The sequence below is a fragment of the Rhinatrema bivittatum genome, chromosome 7 (genome assembly GCF_901001135.1).
Source record: "Rhinatrema bivittatum chromosome 7, aRhiBiv1.1, whole genome shotgun sequence".
Taxonomy (NCBI): domain Eukaryota; kingdom Metazoa; phylum Chordata; class Amphibia; order Gymnophiona; family Rhinatrematidae; genus Rhinatrema; species Rhinatrema bivittatum.
Window position 1 is genome coordinate 189,233,862 of NC_042621.1, and position 17,419 is coordinate 189,251,280.

At 43.6% G+C, this 17,419-nt stretch overlaps 1 protein-coding gene across 1 annotated transcript in view; it reads left to right on the forward strand.

Annotated features, from left to right (window-relative positions):
* The window catches only part of LOC115095650 (putative hexokinase HKDC1), an 89,281-nt gene that overhangs the window by 45,586 nt on the left and 26,276 nt on the right, over positions 1-17,419 (forward strand). Inside the window, exons 9-12 of the mRNA XM_029609660.1 lie at positions 4,396-4,629; positions 9,678-9,982; positions 14,011-14,159; positions 16,044-16,163. Coding sequence (XP_029465520.1) covers positions 4,396-4,629; positions 9,678-9,982; positions 14,011-14,159; positions 16,044-16,163 — 808 coding nt within the window. The remainder of the gene's footprint in view (positions 1-4,395; positions 4,630-9,677; positions 9,983-14,010; positions 14,160-16,043; positions 16,164-17,419) is intronic.

Here is a 17,419-nt window from a genome sequence, read left to right on the forward strand (position 1 = left end):
ATGGCAGTGGCTATTCTCTAAGTGAACTTAATAGCAGGCAATGGACTTCTCCTCCAAGAACTTATCCAATCCTTTTTAAACACAGCTATACTAACTGCACTAACCACATCCTCTGGCAACAAATTCCAGAGTTTAATTGTGCGTTGAGTAAAAAAGAACTTTCTCCGATTAGTTTTAAATGTGCCCCATGCTAACTTCATGGAGTGCCCCCTAGTCTTTCTACTATCCGAAAGAGTAAATAACCGATTCACATCTACCCGTTCTAGACCTCTCATGATTTTAAACACCTCTATCATATCCCCCCTCAGTCATCTCTTCTCCAAGCTGAAAAGTCCTAACCTCTTTAGTCTTTCCTCATAGGGGAGCTGTTCCATTCCCCTTATCATTTTTGGTAGCCCCTTCTCTGTACCTTCTTCATCGCGATTATATCTTTTTTGAGATGCGGCGACCAGAATTGTACACAGTATTCAAGGTGCGGTCTCACCATGGAGCGATACAGAGGTATTATGACATTTTCCATTTTATTCACCATTCCCTTTCTAATAATTCCCAACATTCTGTTTGCTTTTTTGACTGCCGCAGCACACTGTACCGACGATTTCAATGTGTTATCCACTATGACACCTAGATCTCTTTCTTGGGTTGTAGCACCTAATATGGAACTCACATTGTGTAATTATAGCATGGGTTATTTTTCCCTATATGCATCACCTTGCACTTATCCACATTAAATTTCATCTGCCATTTGGATGCCCAATTTTCCAGTCTCACAAGGTCTTCCTGCATTTATCAAATCTGCTTGTGATTTAACTACTCTGAACAATTTTGTGTAATCTGCAAATTTGATTATCTCACTCGTTGTATTTCTTTCCAGATCATTTATAGATATATTGAAAAGTAAGGGTCCCAATACAGATCCCTGAGGCACTCCACTGACCACTCCCTTCCACTGAGAAAATTGTCCATTTAATCCTACTCTCTGTTTCCTGTCTTTTAGCCAGTTTGCGATCCACGAAAGGACATTGCCACCTGTCCCATGACTTTTTACTTTTCCTAGAAGCCTCTCATGAGGAACTTTGTCAAACACCTTCTGAAAATCCAAGTATACTACATCTACCGGTTCACCTTTATCCATATGTTTATTAACTCCTTCAAAAAAGTGAAGCAGATTTGTGAGGCAAGACTTGTCCTGGGTAAGCCATGCTGACTTTGTTCCATTAAACCATGTCTTTCTATATGTTCTGTGATTTTGATGTTTAGAACACTTTCCACTATTTTTCCTGGCACTGAAGTCAGGCTAACCGGTCTGTAGTTTCCTGGATCGCCCCTGGAGCCTTTTTAAATATTAGGGTTACATTTGCTATCCTCCAGTCTTCAGGTACAATGGATGATTTTAATGATAAGTTACCACATTTTTACTAATAGGTCTGAAATTTCATTTTTTAGTTCCTTCAGAAACTCTGGGGTGTATATCATCCGGTCCAGGTGATTACTACTCTTCAGTTGTCAATCAGGCCTACCACATCTTCTAGGTTCACCGTGATTTGATTCAGTCCATCTGAATTATTGCCCATGAAAACCTTCTCCAGTACGGGTACCTCCCCAACATCCTCTTCAGTAAACACCGAAGCAAAGAAATCATTTAATCTTTCCGCGATGGCCTTATCTTCTCTAAGTGCCCCTTTAACCCCTCGATCATCTAACGGTCCAACTGACTCCCTCACAGGCTTTCTGCTTCGGATATATTTTTAATAAAAGTTTTTACTGTGAGTTTTTGCCTCTACAGCCAACTTCTTTTCAAATTCTCTCTTAGCCTGTCTTATCAATGTCTTACATTTAACTTGCCAATGTTTATGCTTTACCCTATTTTCTTCTGTTGGATCCTTCTTCCAATTTTTGAATGAAGATCTTTTGGCTAAAATAGCTTCTTTCACCTCCCTTTTTAACCATGCCGGTAATCATTTTGCCTTCTTCACACCTTTCTTAATGTGTGGAATACATCTGGACTGTGCTTCTATAATGGTATTTTTTAACAATGACCACGCCTCTTGGACATTTTTTACTTTTGGTAGCTGCTCCTTTCAGTTTTTTTTCTAACAATTTTTCTACATTTTATCAAAGTTTCCCTTTTGAAAGTTTAGCACGAGAGCCTTGGATTTGCACACTGTTCCTTTTCCAGTCATTAAATCAAATTGATCATATTATGATCACTATTGCCAAGTGGCCCCACCACCGTTACCTCTCTCACCAAGTCCTGTGCTCCACTGAGAATTAGATCTAAAATTGATCCCTCTCTCGTCTGTTCCTGAACCAATTGCTCCATAAAGCTATCATTTATTCCATCCAGGAACGTTCTCTCTCTCAGCGTTGTCCCGATGATACATTTACCCAGTCAATATTGGGGTAATTGAAGTCTCCCATTATTACCGCACTACCAATTTGGTTAGCTTCCCTAATTTCTCTTAGCATTTTACTGTCAGTCTCACCATCTTGACAGGTGGATGGTAGTATACTCCTATCACTATAGTTTTCCCTGACACACAAGGGATTTCTATCCATAAAGATTCAATCGTGCATTTAGTCTCGTGCAGGATGTTTATCCTGTTGGACTCTATGCCATCCCAGACATAAAGCGCCACACCGCCTCCCGGGTGCTCCTCTCTGTCATTGCGATATAATTTGTACCCCGGTATAGCACTGTCCCATTGGTTATCCTCCTTCCACCATGTCTCTGGGATGCCAATTAAGTCTATGTCATCATTCACTGCTATACATTCTAATTCTCCCATCTTACTTCTTAGACTTCTGGCATTAGCGTACAAACATTTCAAAGTTTGTTTTTTGTTTGTATTTTCATTCTGCTTTTTAATTGATAGGGATAAGTTAGAATTTTTTAGCTCAGGAGAGTTTTTAGTTACAGGCACTTGGACTACTTTTCTAATTATTGGAACCTCACTGTCGGGATGCCCAAATTCTAATGCATCATAGTATCCTTTGAAGATTACCTCTGTCCGAAACCATGCGCTGCTGAGCGACTGTCTGCTTTCCCCTTTGTTCTAGTTTAAAAGCTGCTCTATCTCCTTTTTTTTAAAGGTTAGTGCCAGCAGTCTGGTTCCACCCTGGTTAAGGTGGAGCCCATCCCTTCGGAAGAGACTCCCCCTTCCCAAAAGGTTCCCCCAGTTCCTAACAAAACTGAATCCTTCTTCCTTGCACTATCGTCTCATCCACGCATTGAGACTTCCGGAACTCTGCCTGCCTCTGGTGACCTGCGCGCTGGAACAGGGAACATTTCAGAGGAATGTTACCCTGGAGGTTCTGGATTTAAGCTTTCTACCTAAGAGCCTAAATTTGGCTTCCAGAAACTCCCTCCCACATTTTCCTATGTCATTGGTGCCCACATGTACCACGACAGCCGGCTCCTCCCCAGCACTGTCTAAAATCCTATCTAGGTGACACATGAAGTCCGCCACATTCGCACCAGGTAGGCATGTTACCAGGCGATCCTCACTCCCACCAGCCACCCAGCCGTCTACATTCCTAATAATCGAATCACCAACTATGACGGCCTTGGGCAGTAGGCCTTGGCAAGATATCCTCAGTGTGAAAGGACAATGCATCACCTGGAGAGCAGGTCCTTGCTACAGGATCCTTTCCTGCTGCACCCAGTTGATGCTCTCCAATCATGAGACCTCTTCCTCCAAGGCAGCACCAGGGCTGCCAGTCTGAAGTTGGGACTGGACTACTATGTCCCTGAAGGTCTCATCTATATACCTCTCTGTCTCCCTCAGCTCCTCCAGGTCTGCCACTCTAGCCTCCAGAGATTGGACTCATTCTCTGAGAACCAGGAGCTCTTTGCATCGCATGCACATGTACAACTTCTCACCGCTGGGTAAAAAATCATACATGTGACGCTCGATGCAAAAGACTGGGAAGCCCCCCTCTTGCTGCTGCTAGATAAGTCAAAGAGCCAATGTGATTCTATTCACAGTAATTCTGTAAACAACTACTAAGTGGAGTGTCGCCCAGGTCAAAATCAATCTGGAAATTAAATGTACTCTTCTTATTTTAGGCTACTTATAAGGGGGCATATTCTACTCTTTCAAAATTACTAGTTACCTGCAGCCCGTTACCTCTTCTCCTTCCATTGTATCAATTTTTCATTCACTTTCTTCTCCCCCAGCCTACATACTTACCCACTGCCCCTCAAAATTAAGAGTAATTCTTAGTATTTGGAGTGGCTAAATGTCAAGGGTGATCACAACTACTTTGCCTACTGTGGAGCATAAGCCACTTCATAGCATATAGCAATAATCACTGATCTGGCCACAAAATGTAGCTTCTTATCGAAGTTATGCAGGTCTTTATACTTAATGTTCTGCTTCTGTGTTTTTTTAGGTATAAAGAAGGTCTAAGTAATACTAAACAGATCCTGGTAGACCTGGACCTGGACCCTTCAGAAGAAGATTGCATTGCTGTCCAGCATGTCTGCACCATCGTCTCCTTTCGATCCGCAAACCTATGTGCAGCTGCGCTGGCAGCAATTCTAACGCGTATCAGGGAAAACAGAAAGCTAAGAAGACTTAGAACAACTGTAGGAATGGATGGGACAGTCTATAAAACGCATCCTCAGTAAGTACACCGCTGTATGACTTTCCTTAGTTCATACGTACTTAAACTATGAAAACAAATAACCAGTTTCAGGTTAAAGCAGCTGTGCTAGCGAAAAAAACTATTTCTAGAAAATTCACTTGGCAGGTAAAGCAATCCCGTCCTCCTCTGTCTTGGATGTGTATGTCATTCCTGATGCAATAGCCTGTACAGGTCTTGAAAGGTCCTTCCACTGGTCTCTTCCAGCTTCAAGGGAGGGGTTATTAAAGTGGTCCCAGGCCTGTGGGTACAAAGCATCCTGAGAAGATCCCATTTCAGAATGCAGGGCAGCCAGTGCTGTGGGTGTGCAGATCCCCGCCCTGGCCCCACGTGGGTGCTGTTACTCACAGTTTCAGTCCTCAACTTCAGCCAGGTATTTCTATAGCTCATTGGGGAAAATGTTTTGGAAATTGTCCTCTAAGAAACTAAGTGAACCCGGGCGCTGCTGCGCTGGCTTTCAGCAAAACACATTGCCACAGGATTTTTACTATGGCCGTGTAACAAGTGTGAGTGATGGCAGCTAAAAACATTTTCTTACCATTCCAGCAAACACAGCAGTTAAATGAGCCAAATATTTTTGTAGCGGGGACTCTCAGTGGTCATCCTGGGAATTTTTGCAGTTAGGCTTTTTGCGTGTCCTGCACCTGCCCACCTTTTGGGCCATCCTCTTTCTGGGACGGGTCTCAGGGGTATAAATTGCCGCCGAGCACATGCAGTAGCCAGGGGGCTGGAGTCAGAGGGAAGGAGATATTGAGAGGGTTAGGAGAGATTCAGAAGGAAAGCGAGCTCCACTCAGACTGAAGGGTTGGTGGCAGAAGATTTGGAGAGGTCCCCAAGGCCCTAGTCATTCTGAAGAGTTTTTGAGACTAAAAGTTATGAGAATATTGAGAGGATTTTTGATATTTTGGATCAGCTCCTGACTGAGAGAAAGAACCCCCTGGAAGGAAGGACTGTATCCCTGGTTTTGCATCTTGTGCCCAGTTAACATGGAGTTTTTTGAGCATCTTGGAGATAAAAGCTTTTTTGGAAGCTGAGGAAAGATTTTCCATCGCCCCTGTGAATGCTGGAACTGGAGGAGAACTTACCTACGCTTGCTGGGGAAGGCACTTTGGACCAGGACATGGCTGAGTAGGAGGGTCATCAGAAGAAGCACTATGGACAGGGAAACATATTTCTTTCTGTATTTTTCTTATCTTGTTTTTTTATTTTTGGAATCATTGCATAGATATAGTTTTCATGCTTAAGTAAACCTTTTTATTATTTGAATACCAACCTAGGATTCTGAGCATTTATTAGAGTGTACCCTTTTGGAGCAACTGACCCCTCTCTCTGAGTATCGATATAAGAGTGAGAGTGGCTGTGCAGCCTGGTCAGCCCACCACAGCATCTAGGGCCCCAGAGGCTTAGGCCTCCTTCCCGCCAAAGAAGCCCGGCTCCCAGAGCTGAGGTTTGGTGTTTGAGAGTTGATAGAGGTCCAAGAGAGTAAAGACAGCCCTGGGACATTTCTATAGCCCTTGCATCAGGGACCTCCGCCTGAGAAGGGGGTTACACATTATTTTGGACAAAAGCTAGCCAAATAAAAAGAAGTTGATTTCTACTGAAATGTAATTTCAGTTTTGTTACATTGTCTTTTGCATTAACTGTATTAGCCAGTGTAACCCCATCCCCGATGGGGCCATAAAAGGATATGGTTTACTCTTTGGGGCTGGAACCTTACTGGGCTAGCTTGAACACGGTCTCTTTCTTTCAGGGCCTGGATTCTTTGTCGAGTGGGGGGTAGGGGGGAAGACAAGATTACTCCCAAGGCCCCAAGTGCTAAGGGTGACCTTTCATGTCCTTGTTTTTGCCCCTGGTAGAGGGGTACTTGTGTGTGCTGGATGTGCCAAATAAAACCACTGGAGCTACTTTGTTAGTGTCCAAATTAAAGTCTTTGCTACTGAAAATAGATGAAGGACAGTACAACAAATTACAATCTCCTTCTCAATCTGTGCAGGAATGCCTGATGCCAAAACCAGGGAACTTCTATCCTCCAGGGCTAGGAAAAATAGAGTCCCCAGATGGGCAGTGTATCCTTCCAGTTGGCCAAAAAAATCAAAGTTACTGTCTCTGCACAGAGAGATAAATTCTCTCTCTCCCTAGGGCTTTAGAAGCACTGGAAGGGTGTCCTCAGTCATCTCAGACTTTTCTTTACTCATAGTTAGATGATTTCCTGTGCTTCTTAGTTTTTTTTACAGTCCCTTGATCTCTTCATTTTGGATCTCTGATGGGAGGGATCCCCTGAAGCAGGCAACTCCTTGTGCTTTAGTCAGGAAGGAAGGGGCAGCCAGAACTTCCTCCTGGATCTTGAAATAAAATCTTCTCCAATAACTGAATGTAACACTGGATGGTATTCCTTGCAGCAGGTCACTGGCACCTCCTTCCTCATGGAGGATATGGAGGGCGGGACTTCCCTAACCAGCACAGCCCCCGACACAGGGTTCCCTGTGCTCTGAGTCCAGGTGCTGTACAGGTTCTCACAAGGCTCCTACCACTTACTTATAATATTAAGTCCAAAATATATATCAGCGGGAAAATCCAAACCAGTCAGTGACTCGAGCCTGGTCAGAGCCACCGAATAGGCTCCTCTGACTGGGCCTGAAAACAACTGAAAATAACTGAAAATAAGCTCCGAGTCCTAACTACCTCTTAACTTCAGCAAACCAAAATGGACTGCCTCCCTTACTCTAGCCAAAGCACTTACGGGCCAATTCAGTACAGTGCGCTCCGGTGAAGCGCACTGTTAGCCTGGGTTTGACTACGCATTTTTGACGCAGTAGCTTTACCCCTTATACAGTAAGGGGCGGATTTTCAGAGCCCTGCTCGCGTAAATCCGCCCAAAACCGGGCGGATTTACGCGAGCAGGGCCCTGCGCGCCAGGAAGCCTATTTTACATAGGCCTCCCGGCGCGCGCAGAGCCCCAGGACTCGCGTAAGTCCTGAGGTTCTCCGAGGGGGGCGTGTCGGGGGCGGGCCCGGTCGTCGCGGCATTTCGGGGGCATGTCGGCAGCGTTTTGGGGCGGGTACGGGGGCGTGGCTACGGCCCGGGGCGGTCCGGGGGCTTGGCCGCGCCCTCCATACCCGCCCCCAGGTCGCGGCCCAGCGCGCAGGAGGCCTGCTGGCGCGCGGGGATTTACGCCTCCCTCCGGGAGGCGTAAATCCCCCGACAAAGGTAAGGGGGGGGTTTCTACAGGGCCGGGCGGGTGGGTAAGGGAGGGGAAGGTGAGGGGAGGGCAAAGGAAAGTTCCTTCCGAGGCCGCTCCGATTTCGGAGCGGCCTTGGAGGGAACGGGGGTAGGCTGCGCGGCTTGGCGCGCGCCGGCTATACAAAATCCATAGCCTTGCGCGCGCCGATCCAGGTTTTTAGCAGATACGCGCGGCTCCGCGCATATCTACTAAAATCCAGCGTACTTTTGTTTGCGCCTGGAGCGCAAACAAAAGTAGGCTATTCGCGCGCCTTTTAAAATCCGCCCCTAAGGGGTAATAGCGCGTCAAAAACGCGCGGCCAACCCTCCCCCCCCTCCCAAAACTAATAGCGCCCACAACATGCAAATGCATGTTGATGGCCCTATTAGTTATTTCCACGCGATCCAGAAAGCAAAATGTGCAGCGAAAGCCACACATTTTACTTTCAAAAATTAACGCCTGCCCAAAGGCTGGCGTTCATTTCTGCCGGCGCCGGGGAAGTATACAGAAAAGCAGAAAAAACTGCTTTTCTGTACACCCTCTGACTTAATATCATAGTGATATTAAAATGTAAATCGGCCCACGGGTTGGAAGACGGATGCTCAGCTATGCCGGTGTCCATTTTCTGAACCTGTGGCTGTCAGCGGATTTGAGAACCGATGCTGTCAAACCCGCTGACAGCCGCCACTCCTGTCAAAAAAGAGGCGCTAGGGATGCACTAGTGTCCCTAGCGCCTCTTTTTACCGCGGGCCCTCATTTGCATACTAAATTGTGCGCACAGGAGAGTGGCTTTTACTGTATCGGCCCGTATGTAGGCTCACCAGGGGGACGGCCACTCCAGACCCCTCAAAGGGAGGGGCAGCATTTAAATGATATCTCCCCCCGCTGCACTAATCTAGCTGACACCTGAGAACCCAGGACTTACTGGTAGCATGATCATAGGGTCTACTACACCAGCAAATTTTGCACTAAACTTTTCATCATGACAGAAAAAGGGTTCCTACAGCTTGATCTTCCTTGCGTCCTTTATGGACTATTCAGACAGGCCTACAGGAGCTTCTCAATGCAGGCCAGGCATTGCTGAATGTGCCTTGCTGTGCCAAATACCAAATTAGACCAGCAGCAATATCTGTAGAATGCATCTGCTAGCTGAAGGAAACTGTGATGCTTGCTGCAGTCAGCTTTCAGCAAGAAAATGTTGCATTGACCTTGCCCTCACTAACCCAAAGAGCACAAGTATCAGACCTGTATATACTAAGCTTTTTTTCCCTCACAGACACAAAATGGGGTAAAATCCTTAGCAGATAAAGCTCACATTTGTACCTACAATTTTAGAAAGCAGAGTAATGGTAATGAACAATTGTTATTTTTTTTTAAAAACAGTTTAGTAAATCAATCACTCGGTTAAGGAATGGCAAGATAAAAAAGGCTCTTAAACACACAAATATTCTTGATTCCTGGTAAGTGCATCTCTGATTATTTTGATTTATTCATCTTGTGAACTGTTTGAGTATAAGGATTCAATATCACAGGTAACTGGCAAAAATATCTCCATGTTAATATGCATGGTGTCTAAAAGCTTGTTGATGTGTGCCATATCCCTCATATATTATCTATCAGTGATCCAGAAAGAGGCAACCAAAATGTGTATTTCTTTCGCAAGCACCATATTATCCAGATCAGCCATTCCCAAAATCTGGGGTCTAGCACCCAAATGATTGCACTGTATTGTTTTTTGCTTTATAAAATTCAAATATTACAAATGCAAACAAAATAAGAAGACTCTCATGAGATGTTTTTTCCCCTTTAGATATGCCAAGCGGTTACATAAGGTTACAAGAAGACTGGTGCCAAACTGTGACGTTCGGTTTCTTGTCTCTGAAAGCGGAAGTGGGAAGGGTGCAGCCATGGTCACTGCTGTGGCGCTAAGGCTGCTGGAGCAGCGGAAACAGATAGATGAGATTCTGGCCAAATTTAAGCTTACCAAGGAACACCTTATAGATGTGAAAATGAAAATGATGGTAGAAATGAAGAAGGGTCTGAAGAAAGAAACACAAGAATCTGCAACAGTGAAAATGCTGCCGACATACGTTTATGGAACGCCAGATGGAACAGGTGCAGTCCTATAATAACTAGGGTTTCAGATAAGCTTAAAGTTTTGGAGTCATAAAATGATAAGAATCTTTTTATCCTGGGTTCCCCACCCCCCGCCAATATAGCAACAGATTGTGTATCCCGAGCCTGTGCAGCGGGAAATATTCGGAAGTGAAAACAATAATAATTACCAACATTTATAGAAAAAAAAACCCTGTTTTTGGAAGCCAAACATTCCTGCTCTTTTGTGTTTAGAGATTTTTACATATTGTGGAAATAATATATCGCCAAATGAAGGTTTGCTGAAGCCCTGTTAATAGCAGAGAAAATTAATGTGCATTGACAATACCCTTTACTGTCCTCTGTAGCTCATCAGACTTTAGAAATATCACTTTAAAAAACCTCCCTGCTACAAGTCCAGAACTATAAATCCATACAGTTAGTGGGTAAAACTAACTGGCAACACTAGGCTCGCCATCATCGTATCCAGGGAGCCAATGAGATAAACAGTGCTAAAGCTGCTGCGGGTCCTTGCACATACTTGCTTGGGTTTCTGCACACAATTCTTCCTGCACCAGCCTTAGGCGGGTTTGTAATAACGTATTCAGTACAAGAAAAACGTACGCAGAAACCCGCTTGAAAACATGAGGCTGGTTTAGCGCTAGTTCATGCAAGTGAGGAAAATTAACTATTCACGGGCTATGCAGTAAGGGGCACATCGATTAGTGCAGGGTTTTTAAATGCGGATTTTAGTTAAGTTAAAGTGGGTGTCTGGAGAGCAGTTTTGCTGGCATTAGGGTGGTTGTCCGTGCAGCTCTGGGATAATCATGGATTAGCTTTACTTTTTCCGGATGTTTGTTTTATTCTGTGGGTTGGCAGAAAAAATCTCTGCTACATTATCCGTGCCTACCGGCCTCTGCCAGAACAGCTGCAATGCGGTCGGAGATGGAACATGAAGGGGATAGACATTGCTCTCCCCACCTTCAGTTCCACTCCTGGACCACTAATTTCTAAAGATCTGAATATAGATGTTGGAGAAGGCAGGAGAGACACTGAAGGATGATTTATCATGGTTAATGCTTTTACTGATGTAACCGGTCCCCCGTTTTGGTGTGTTATCCTTCACTAAGGGTGGTATGAGTCCAGGTTTGAGTCCACACGAGGGAAAAGATTGACTTCTAGGGTCCTAGGCATAATCAACCACAGCAGCTTCACACTCTAGCCTCAAAATCTCTTGAAGGTGCCAGAAGGGGAAAATCAAAGGCAGGGGAAAAATCAACCCCTCAGGCAAAACCCTTGCTCATCTAGGAAGGGAAAACAAAAAATTCCAAAGGAGCCCAAGTTTGGTGTACAAATAAAAATAGTCTTTACTGTAGCTTAAAAGGGATGTTCCAAGCCACAATGCCAAAAATAAAAAAAAAACAACATAAAAAATATGATGGCAATAAATATTATTGTCAGTTTATATATCTTAGGTGTTATCTCCCATCTCTCTTCCTTTGCCCCATTATCCTGATGGAAAAAATATTCTCACCAGGGAGGATGGGATAACTAGAGTGCAACTCCAATATGTATCAACAACCAGTGGTAAAATATACCCCAAGACCAAGAAAAGATTCAACTGGGTTACCAAAACTTCTCCAAAACTTCAACTGTAAATCCAGCTTGTCCAGAGTTGAGACTCTGGGTTCTTCTAGTCCAAAGTCCTTAACTCTTCCTCCCTTTCCACTCTTGCTTGACTGGGTACTTAGGCAAAAACATATGCAAATCCCAATCCCTAGGGGGAGGGGGGGGAAACATTTCCTTTCCCTTCAGACCAAGAAATCCAAAAATCTTCAAAACCAAACTCTTCTCTATAGATGAGATTCGGGAAGAATCTCTGCAAAACAGCTCCTATGAATTGAGTCTCGGGAGGAATCTTTCTCCTTCCCTCTTCTGCAGCCAACTCACCCACTCTTTTGAGATCATGTAAGGGATGTCTAGCTCCTTCAGCTGCACCTAACCCTCTGACCACTGAGCATGCTCCCAGGAACTATAAATCCCCAAAACATAGTCTCTCCCGCAAAAAGGTGGGGTTAAAGCTATGGAGGTAATCCCAAAATCTCTAACTCCTCCTACTAACTCTAGCCTAGAAAAAGTACTTTAGGGAAAATACACTTTGGGGAAAAATATTAGTGACAGGTTGAGACCCCATCACACTGAAGTTAATATTTACGCCCCTAACAGTAATCAAGGTGCCTTCTTTGACTTATTGGCAGAAGTGATAAACAGCTTTACTGAAGGTCACCTGATTACTGGGGTGATTTCAAGATTATCATTTCTTCCTCTTCAGACAATTCTTAGTAAGGGGCTTATATTTAATGTATATGCTTAGAAGTGCCTGCAAAAGCAGAATATAAATATAAATATAATTAATTAATTAATTAAATCCAAAATTGTCTATAAAAACAAGTCGCCTGTTAGCTTGGGAGAGGAATTTTGATTTAAGTTGGATGAAGTTCAGGGGGACAACTGTTCTGAATGAGTGACAAAAACTTTTCTTTCACCTTTAATCTTAGAAAAGGGCTATAAAAACTTCTTTTCAGATGGTATTTTACTCCAGAAAGATTACATAAAATCTATTCTAATATGGAGGGAATTTGTTGGCAACAATGTTTTAATGAAGGGACCTTCTGGTTCAGTACTACTGGGAAAGAGTGAGTGGGTTAATTAATGAAGTGATAAAAATTAAGATTGATAAAGATCCCAAGATATTATCATCAATGCCTATAAGGGAAGTTTGTGTCAAAGAGATGAAGTTGATCCTCCAGATTATAATAGCAGTTAGGTGTGAGATAGCTGGTGCATGGAACAAAGTAAATGTGTCATCATTAGACTCTCAGAATAAACAAATTTGGAGCATGTATTATACAGGGGAATTTGACTGCAATAAGGAATGATAGGATGCGGACATTCCAAAATATTTGGAAGCCATTTTGGATCCTATAGTGGCAGTGAGGAATGAACCTGTGTGACCCTGCCTTTGGTTCACTAGAAGGACTTTTTAAGATAAAGATCTTCTTTCAAAGGCAGGTCATGAGAAGTTCAATAAAGTAAGAGTAAACTTCCTGAGCTGGTGGGAGATATTTTCCTCTTTGATGATGGGCTTGTTGAGTATGATTGATGTGCTTCCAAGGCACCAGAGGGGTGGCAGAGAAGAAGCAAGAGAATGAGAATAGGTTCTAGGCAGTCCTGGCTTGGGATTCCAGAATTTGGGAAAGCTGAGATTTGAGACCTGAAAAGTTGAGAAGGATTTCTGTTAAGACCTGCAAAGGAGCAGGGCTGGAAGTAGTGTCAGAAAATGATGTCGAGGAATTGAGGAGGGATTTCCGCTAGCAGTAACTGAGAGCCAGCCAGGAGAACTGAGACTCCAAGAATAAAAGGGGTGTCTTGGGTTAACTGAAGAGAGAGAGAGAGAATTGTTGTGGATAAGGATTCTAAGAACTCAAGCTGTTTAGAGACTGTAAGTTGCCTTTTTCTCTGCCTGGAATGTATGCTGAGTTTTGCTGGGTTTTTCTTGTTAGAGTTTTGGATGTAATAAATTCTGGTTTGTTTTGGAACAACAGTTGGGTATTGTTCTATTTTATTTTTACACAAGGTGCAAGTCTCGCCATGGGCCGCCCACCTTTTGCTGGTCCCTAACTGGACTGAACACTGCTTTGGTCTGTTCCGGGGTTGCAGAAGGTTCTCTTGTCACCCTTGCAGCCGCCAAGGGTGGAATTGGGGATTACATTTAATTTATATTTTGCTTTTCAGGCACTTCCAAGCAGATTACATTCAGGTACTGAAATCTGAAGATGTTTGTTTGGGGGAAGGGGGAAATATAGTCATACAAAATTGTGACCTGCATTATGTGCTTTTTTTGTAGCTTTACCTAAAATAAATGTAATTGTTTCTCAATGTGAATGTTAATATTTATGCTATGTGGTTCAATAACATTTAATTATAAAAAAAAATTTTTTCAAATTTATCACATTTTATATCTGAATAAAGCATGTCTTCGTTTGCAGAGCACGGAAAGTTCCTGGCTCTTGATCTTGGAGGAACAAATTTCAGGGTCCTCCTTGTAAAAATCAGAAGTGGACGAAGGAAATCTGTCAAAATGTATAATAAAATCTTTGCCATCCCTCTGGAAATCATGCAAGGAACAGGGGAAGAGGTAACCTTTTTAGAAGCAGCTTAGCCACCATTCTACCAGCTTTCAAATTTCAGTGTTTGCAAATTTGTCCCACAACAAGGAAGTGCAGTCTACTGGTCAGAGCACTGAACTGAGATCCCACAACAAGGAAGTGCAGTCTACTGGTCAGAGCACTGAACTGAGATCCCACAACAAGGAAGTGCAGTCTACTGGTCAGAGCACTGAGGCTGATCCATTTCTGCTTGAACCCCATTGCATGATTGGATTTGTAGTTCTGATTTCTCTGAGAAAAGCAGCACTACACATTCATGCATGCAATAAGGTAAAATCCAGACTGAACTAGCCTACCCTGGAAAATGCGGCTAGTTGTTACCTTGTAAAGGCCTATGTACTAAAGAGCATTAGTGTTAACACCTGCATTTAACACACACTAACGCTGGCATTACCAATATCTAATGCCTATGTACAACACGTTACATGCACATTAGTGTTATTGCATGGTAATGAAATGTGCAAGCAAATAAACCCATTAAAATTATTCTAATTACCTCATTAGGTATTAATGCTGATTAGTGCAGCCATTAAGAATACCTAAGAGGCTTAAAGCATAATACAGGAATATTAACTACACCTCTGGGCGTGTAGTTACATTTCCTGCCAGTGTCTCACATTAACAGGTACCACTGGCTCACCCCACCAGAACTGTCTCCCCCCCCACACACACACACTCCTTGTGACATGATCAAATCTTTCAGCCCATGACTCCCCCAACCCTGTAAGAGTTGCAGACCTTTGGGACCCCCTTCAGAAGAGTTGCGGTTCATCAGCCCCCATCCAAATATCAACACAAGTCTTTGTGGACCAAGAATTGACCCACCTTTCCCACACCCCAATTCTACCCCTTCCTTTCTCCCCACAAAACCCATTTATTGTGTCCAGAAATAGCCTTCCTGACTCTTCACCAGCAAGAGAAAGATGGCTTCCTACCTGCCAGTCACAGCACCAAATTCAGTATTGCGCCAGGGACACCTTGGTCCAAATGCCACAGCACTTAATAGGCCGCAGCTCTTCCGAGGAAGCCCAATAGCATGCGCCTCTGCTGGGGATGGGGATGTCACTGATCTCGAAGCCCGATCATGTTTTTGAGAGGGGGAGAGCTTTCCTTGCTCTAACTGTCCCTTTCATTTTGGGCCAGTTAGTGCAGGGAAACCTAATACAGAGTCTGCAGCGTGCGTTACCATGGCCACACTGTCTTTAACACAGCCATGATAATGCAGCTATTACTTTATGCATCGATCTTTAAAGTCCAATGTAATGTCAGTGGCAGTGTTACCATGCCTGTTTTAACGCTAATTAGTACATCTCTTAGTAATCTTACTGGTACCAAACTCCATATGTACACATAAGTGTACAGCAGATGAAAATAAATCAGGTATGTTCATTAACTTTATTCACCTAGTCTATGCTTTCTCCTTCAATTTCTCCTCCTACAACCTATCCTCTTCTCCTCCCTCCCCCAGGCTCTTCCCCTGGTTTCTCCTCCAGCCTCTCAATTCCTCCTCCTCCCTTCCCTCTCCAGTCCCGTTTCTCTTTCTCCTTTCTTTTTGTATTCCTCCTCCTCCTATCATTGCTGAACTCATTCCTGTGTATTTCTTATGGTGCTTTGTCTGCAAAATGAGAGAGAACATTTTTTGTAATAGAATCGATGAAATACTTTTACGTAGTTCATCAAACAACTTTCTACATAGTATAGATGCCTCCATTCATCTACCATTTAGAAGCCTTCATGCTCCAATGTAAAAAAAACAAACATTGTGTATGTTTCTAAAGTGCTAGGATAAAATGTGTTCGATTCCTATTCGGATGAGAGGTGCTCTAGAAATGATTGTTGTTCTTTCTTTTTAGCTCTTTGATCACATTGTAGAGTGCATTGCTGAGTTCCTGGATTACATGGGACTGAAAGGGGCTCCACTTCCCCTGGGTTTCACATTTTCCTTCCCCTGCAGGCAAACTAGCATTGATAAGGTAAGCAGGAGTGCTGAACATTATACTGCTGACCAGCTGTTTCAAGAAAGACCTGTTGACCTTGGGTTTACTCTGTGCAGCAGATGCAAACAATGTTTTGTAATTTGTGCTGACTGTAGAAATGATTGGATAAACAACCACTTTGATTGCTGCTGTCTGACCCTTCTAGACATGCAGTTCTTTGTTCCTTAATGCCTTTTATATTGGTGATCTGAAAGAAAGATAGAACAGTAATAGACAATAGGTTTGACCCTGCTTCAGCCCATATGTTCTGAAGCAGTGATGCCAGAAACAGTAAGGTGAGGAGGAAGTCCTCAGCCACTGCTCCAGCTCCGGCAACCTCCACATACAGTCACTGAGCTGGGGAAGAGGAGGCCAAAAATGCCACTGCCACTCCTCTTGGTCCCTGCGCCCCCATCTCCCAATCAGCAACCATGACTACTGGGTCTGCCTACCCTTGTTAGCTGGAGTATGCGCTTACCTGGGGTTTGCCTCCTCCACTTGCCAGCTTCAGTCTCACAGTTTGAAACTATAAGGTACTGTTCGATTCAAACCACCATACTGAAACTGGTCAGCTGAGGAGGCAGTCACGGGCAAGCACACACCCCTTCTGCCAGACAAAGAGGAAGCTGGCTGCTGCAATGGTGGCTTATTGTAAACCTCTCCCCTATTATGGGAGGGGCCACAAAAATAACTCCACCTCTCAGCTTGTGTGTTTAGGGACAGCCACATGTAATGCACCCACACAACTAAAGGGTCTCCCAGGGACGGCGAGGAGAGGCTGAAGCATAGAATAGCACAATAAGTAATAAAATAAAACCTACCTTATGTAGCTACAGCAGGTATTGCATATAAAATCAGAGCATGCACAGTTACACAGTGCATTAGGATTCTTATACTTTATAGCAAACACAGACAAATGGCATTATAATAAAAAAGAAAGAAAATGTTATTAACATTCAAAAGTGAGGAAAATCAGTTTGCAATATATATTAAAAAAAAAAAATCACTAGCCCTACTCTGTATCTCAGTTCAGTTCACTTTCAAAATACTTCAAACTCCCACCTAAATTCTGGCCAGAATAATAACATAAGTTCTTAGCTAAGTCTCATGTGAGTTCTGTTCTTCTTTTCTTTAGACAAGCTGTTCCACTATGTGCTTGATAAAGCTGATGCAGATGCTTGAGATCCTGTGATCAGTTCAGCTTTATGGTCCCCTTGCTTCAGGAGATTGGAAGTCCCAGTTCTCACAAAAAA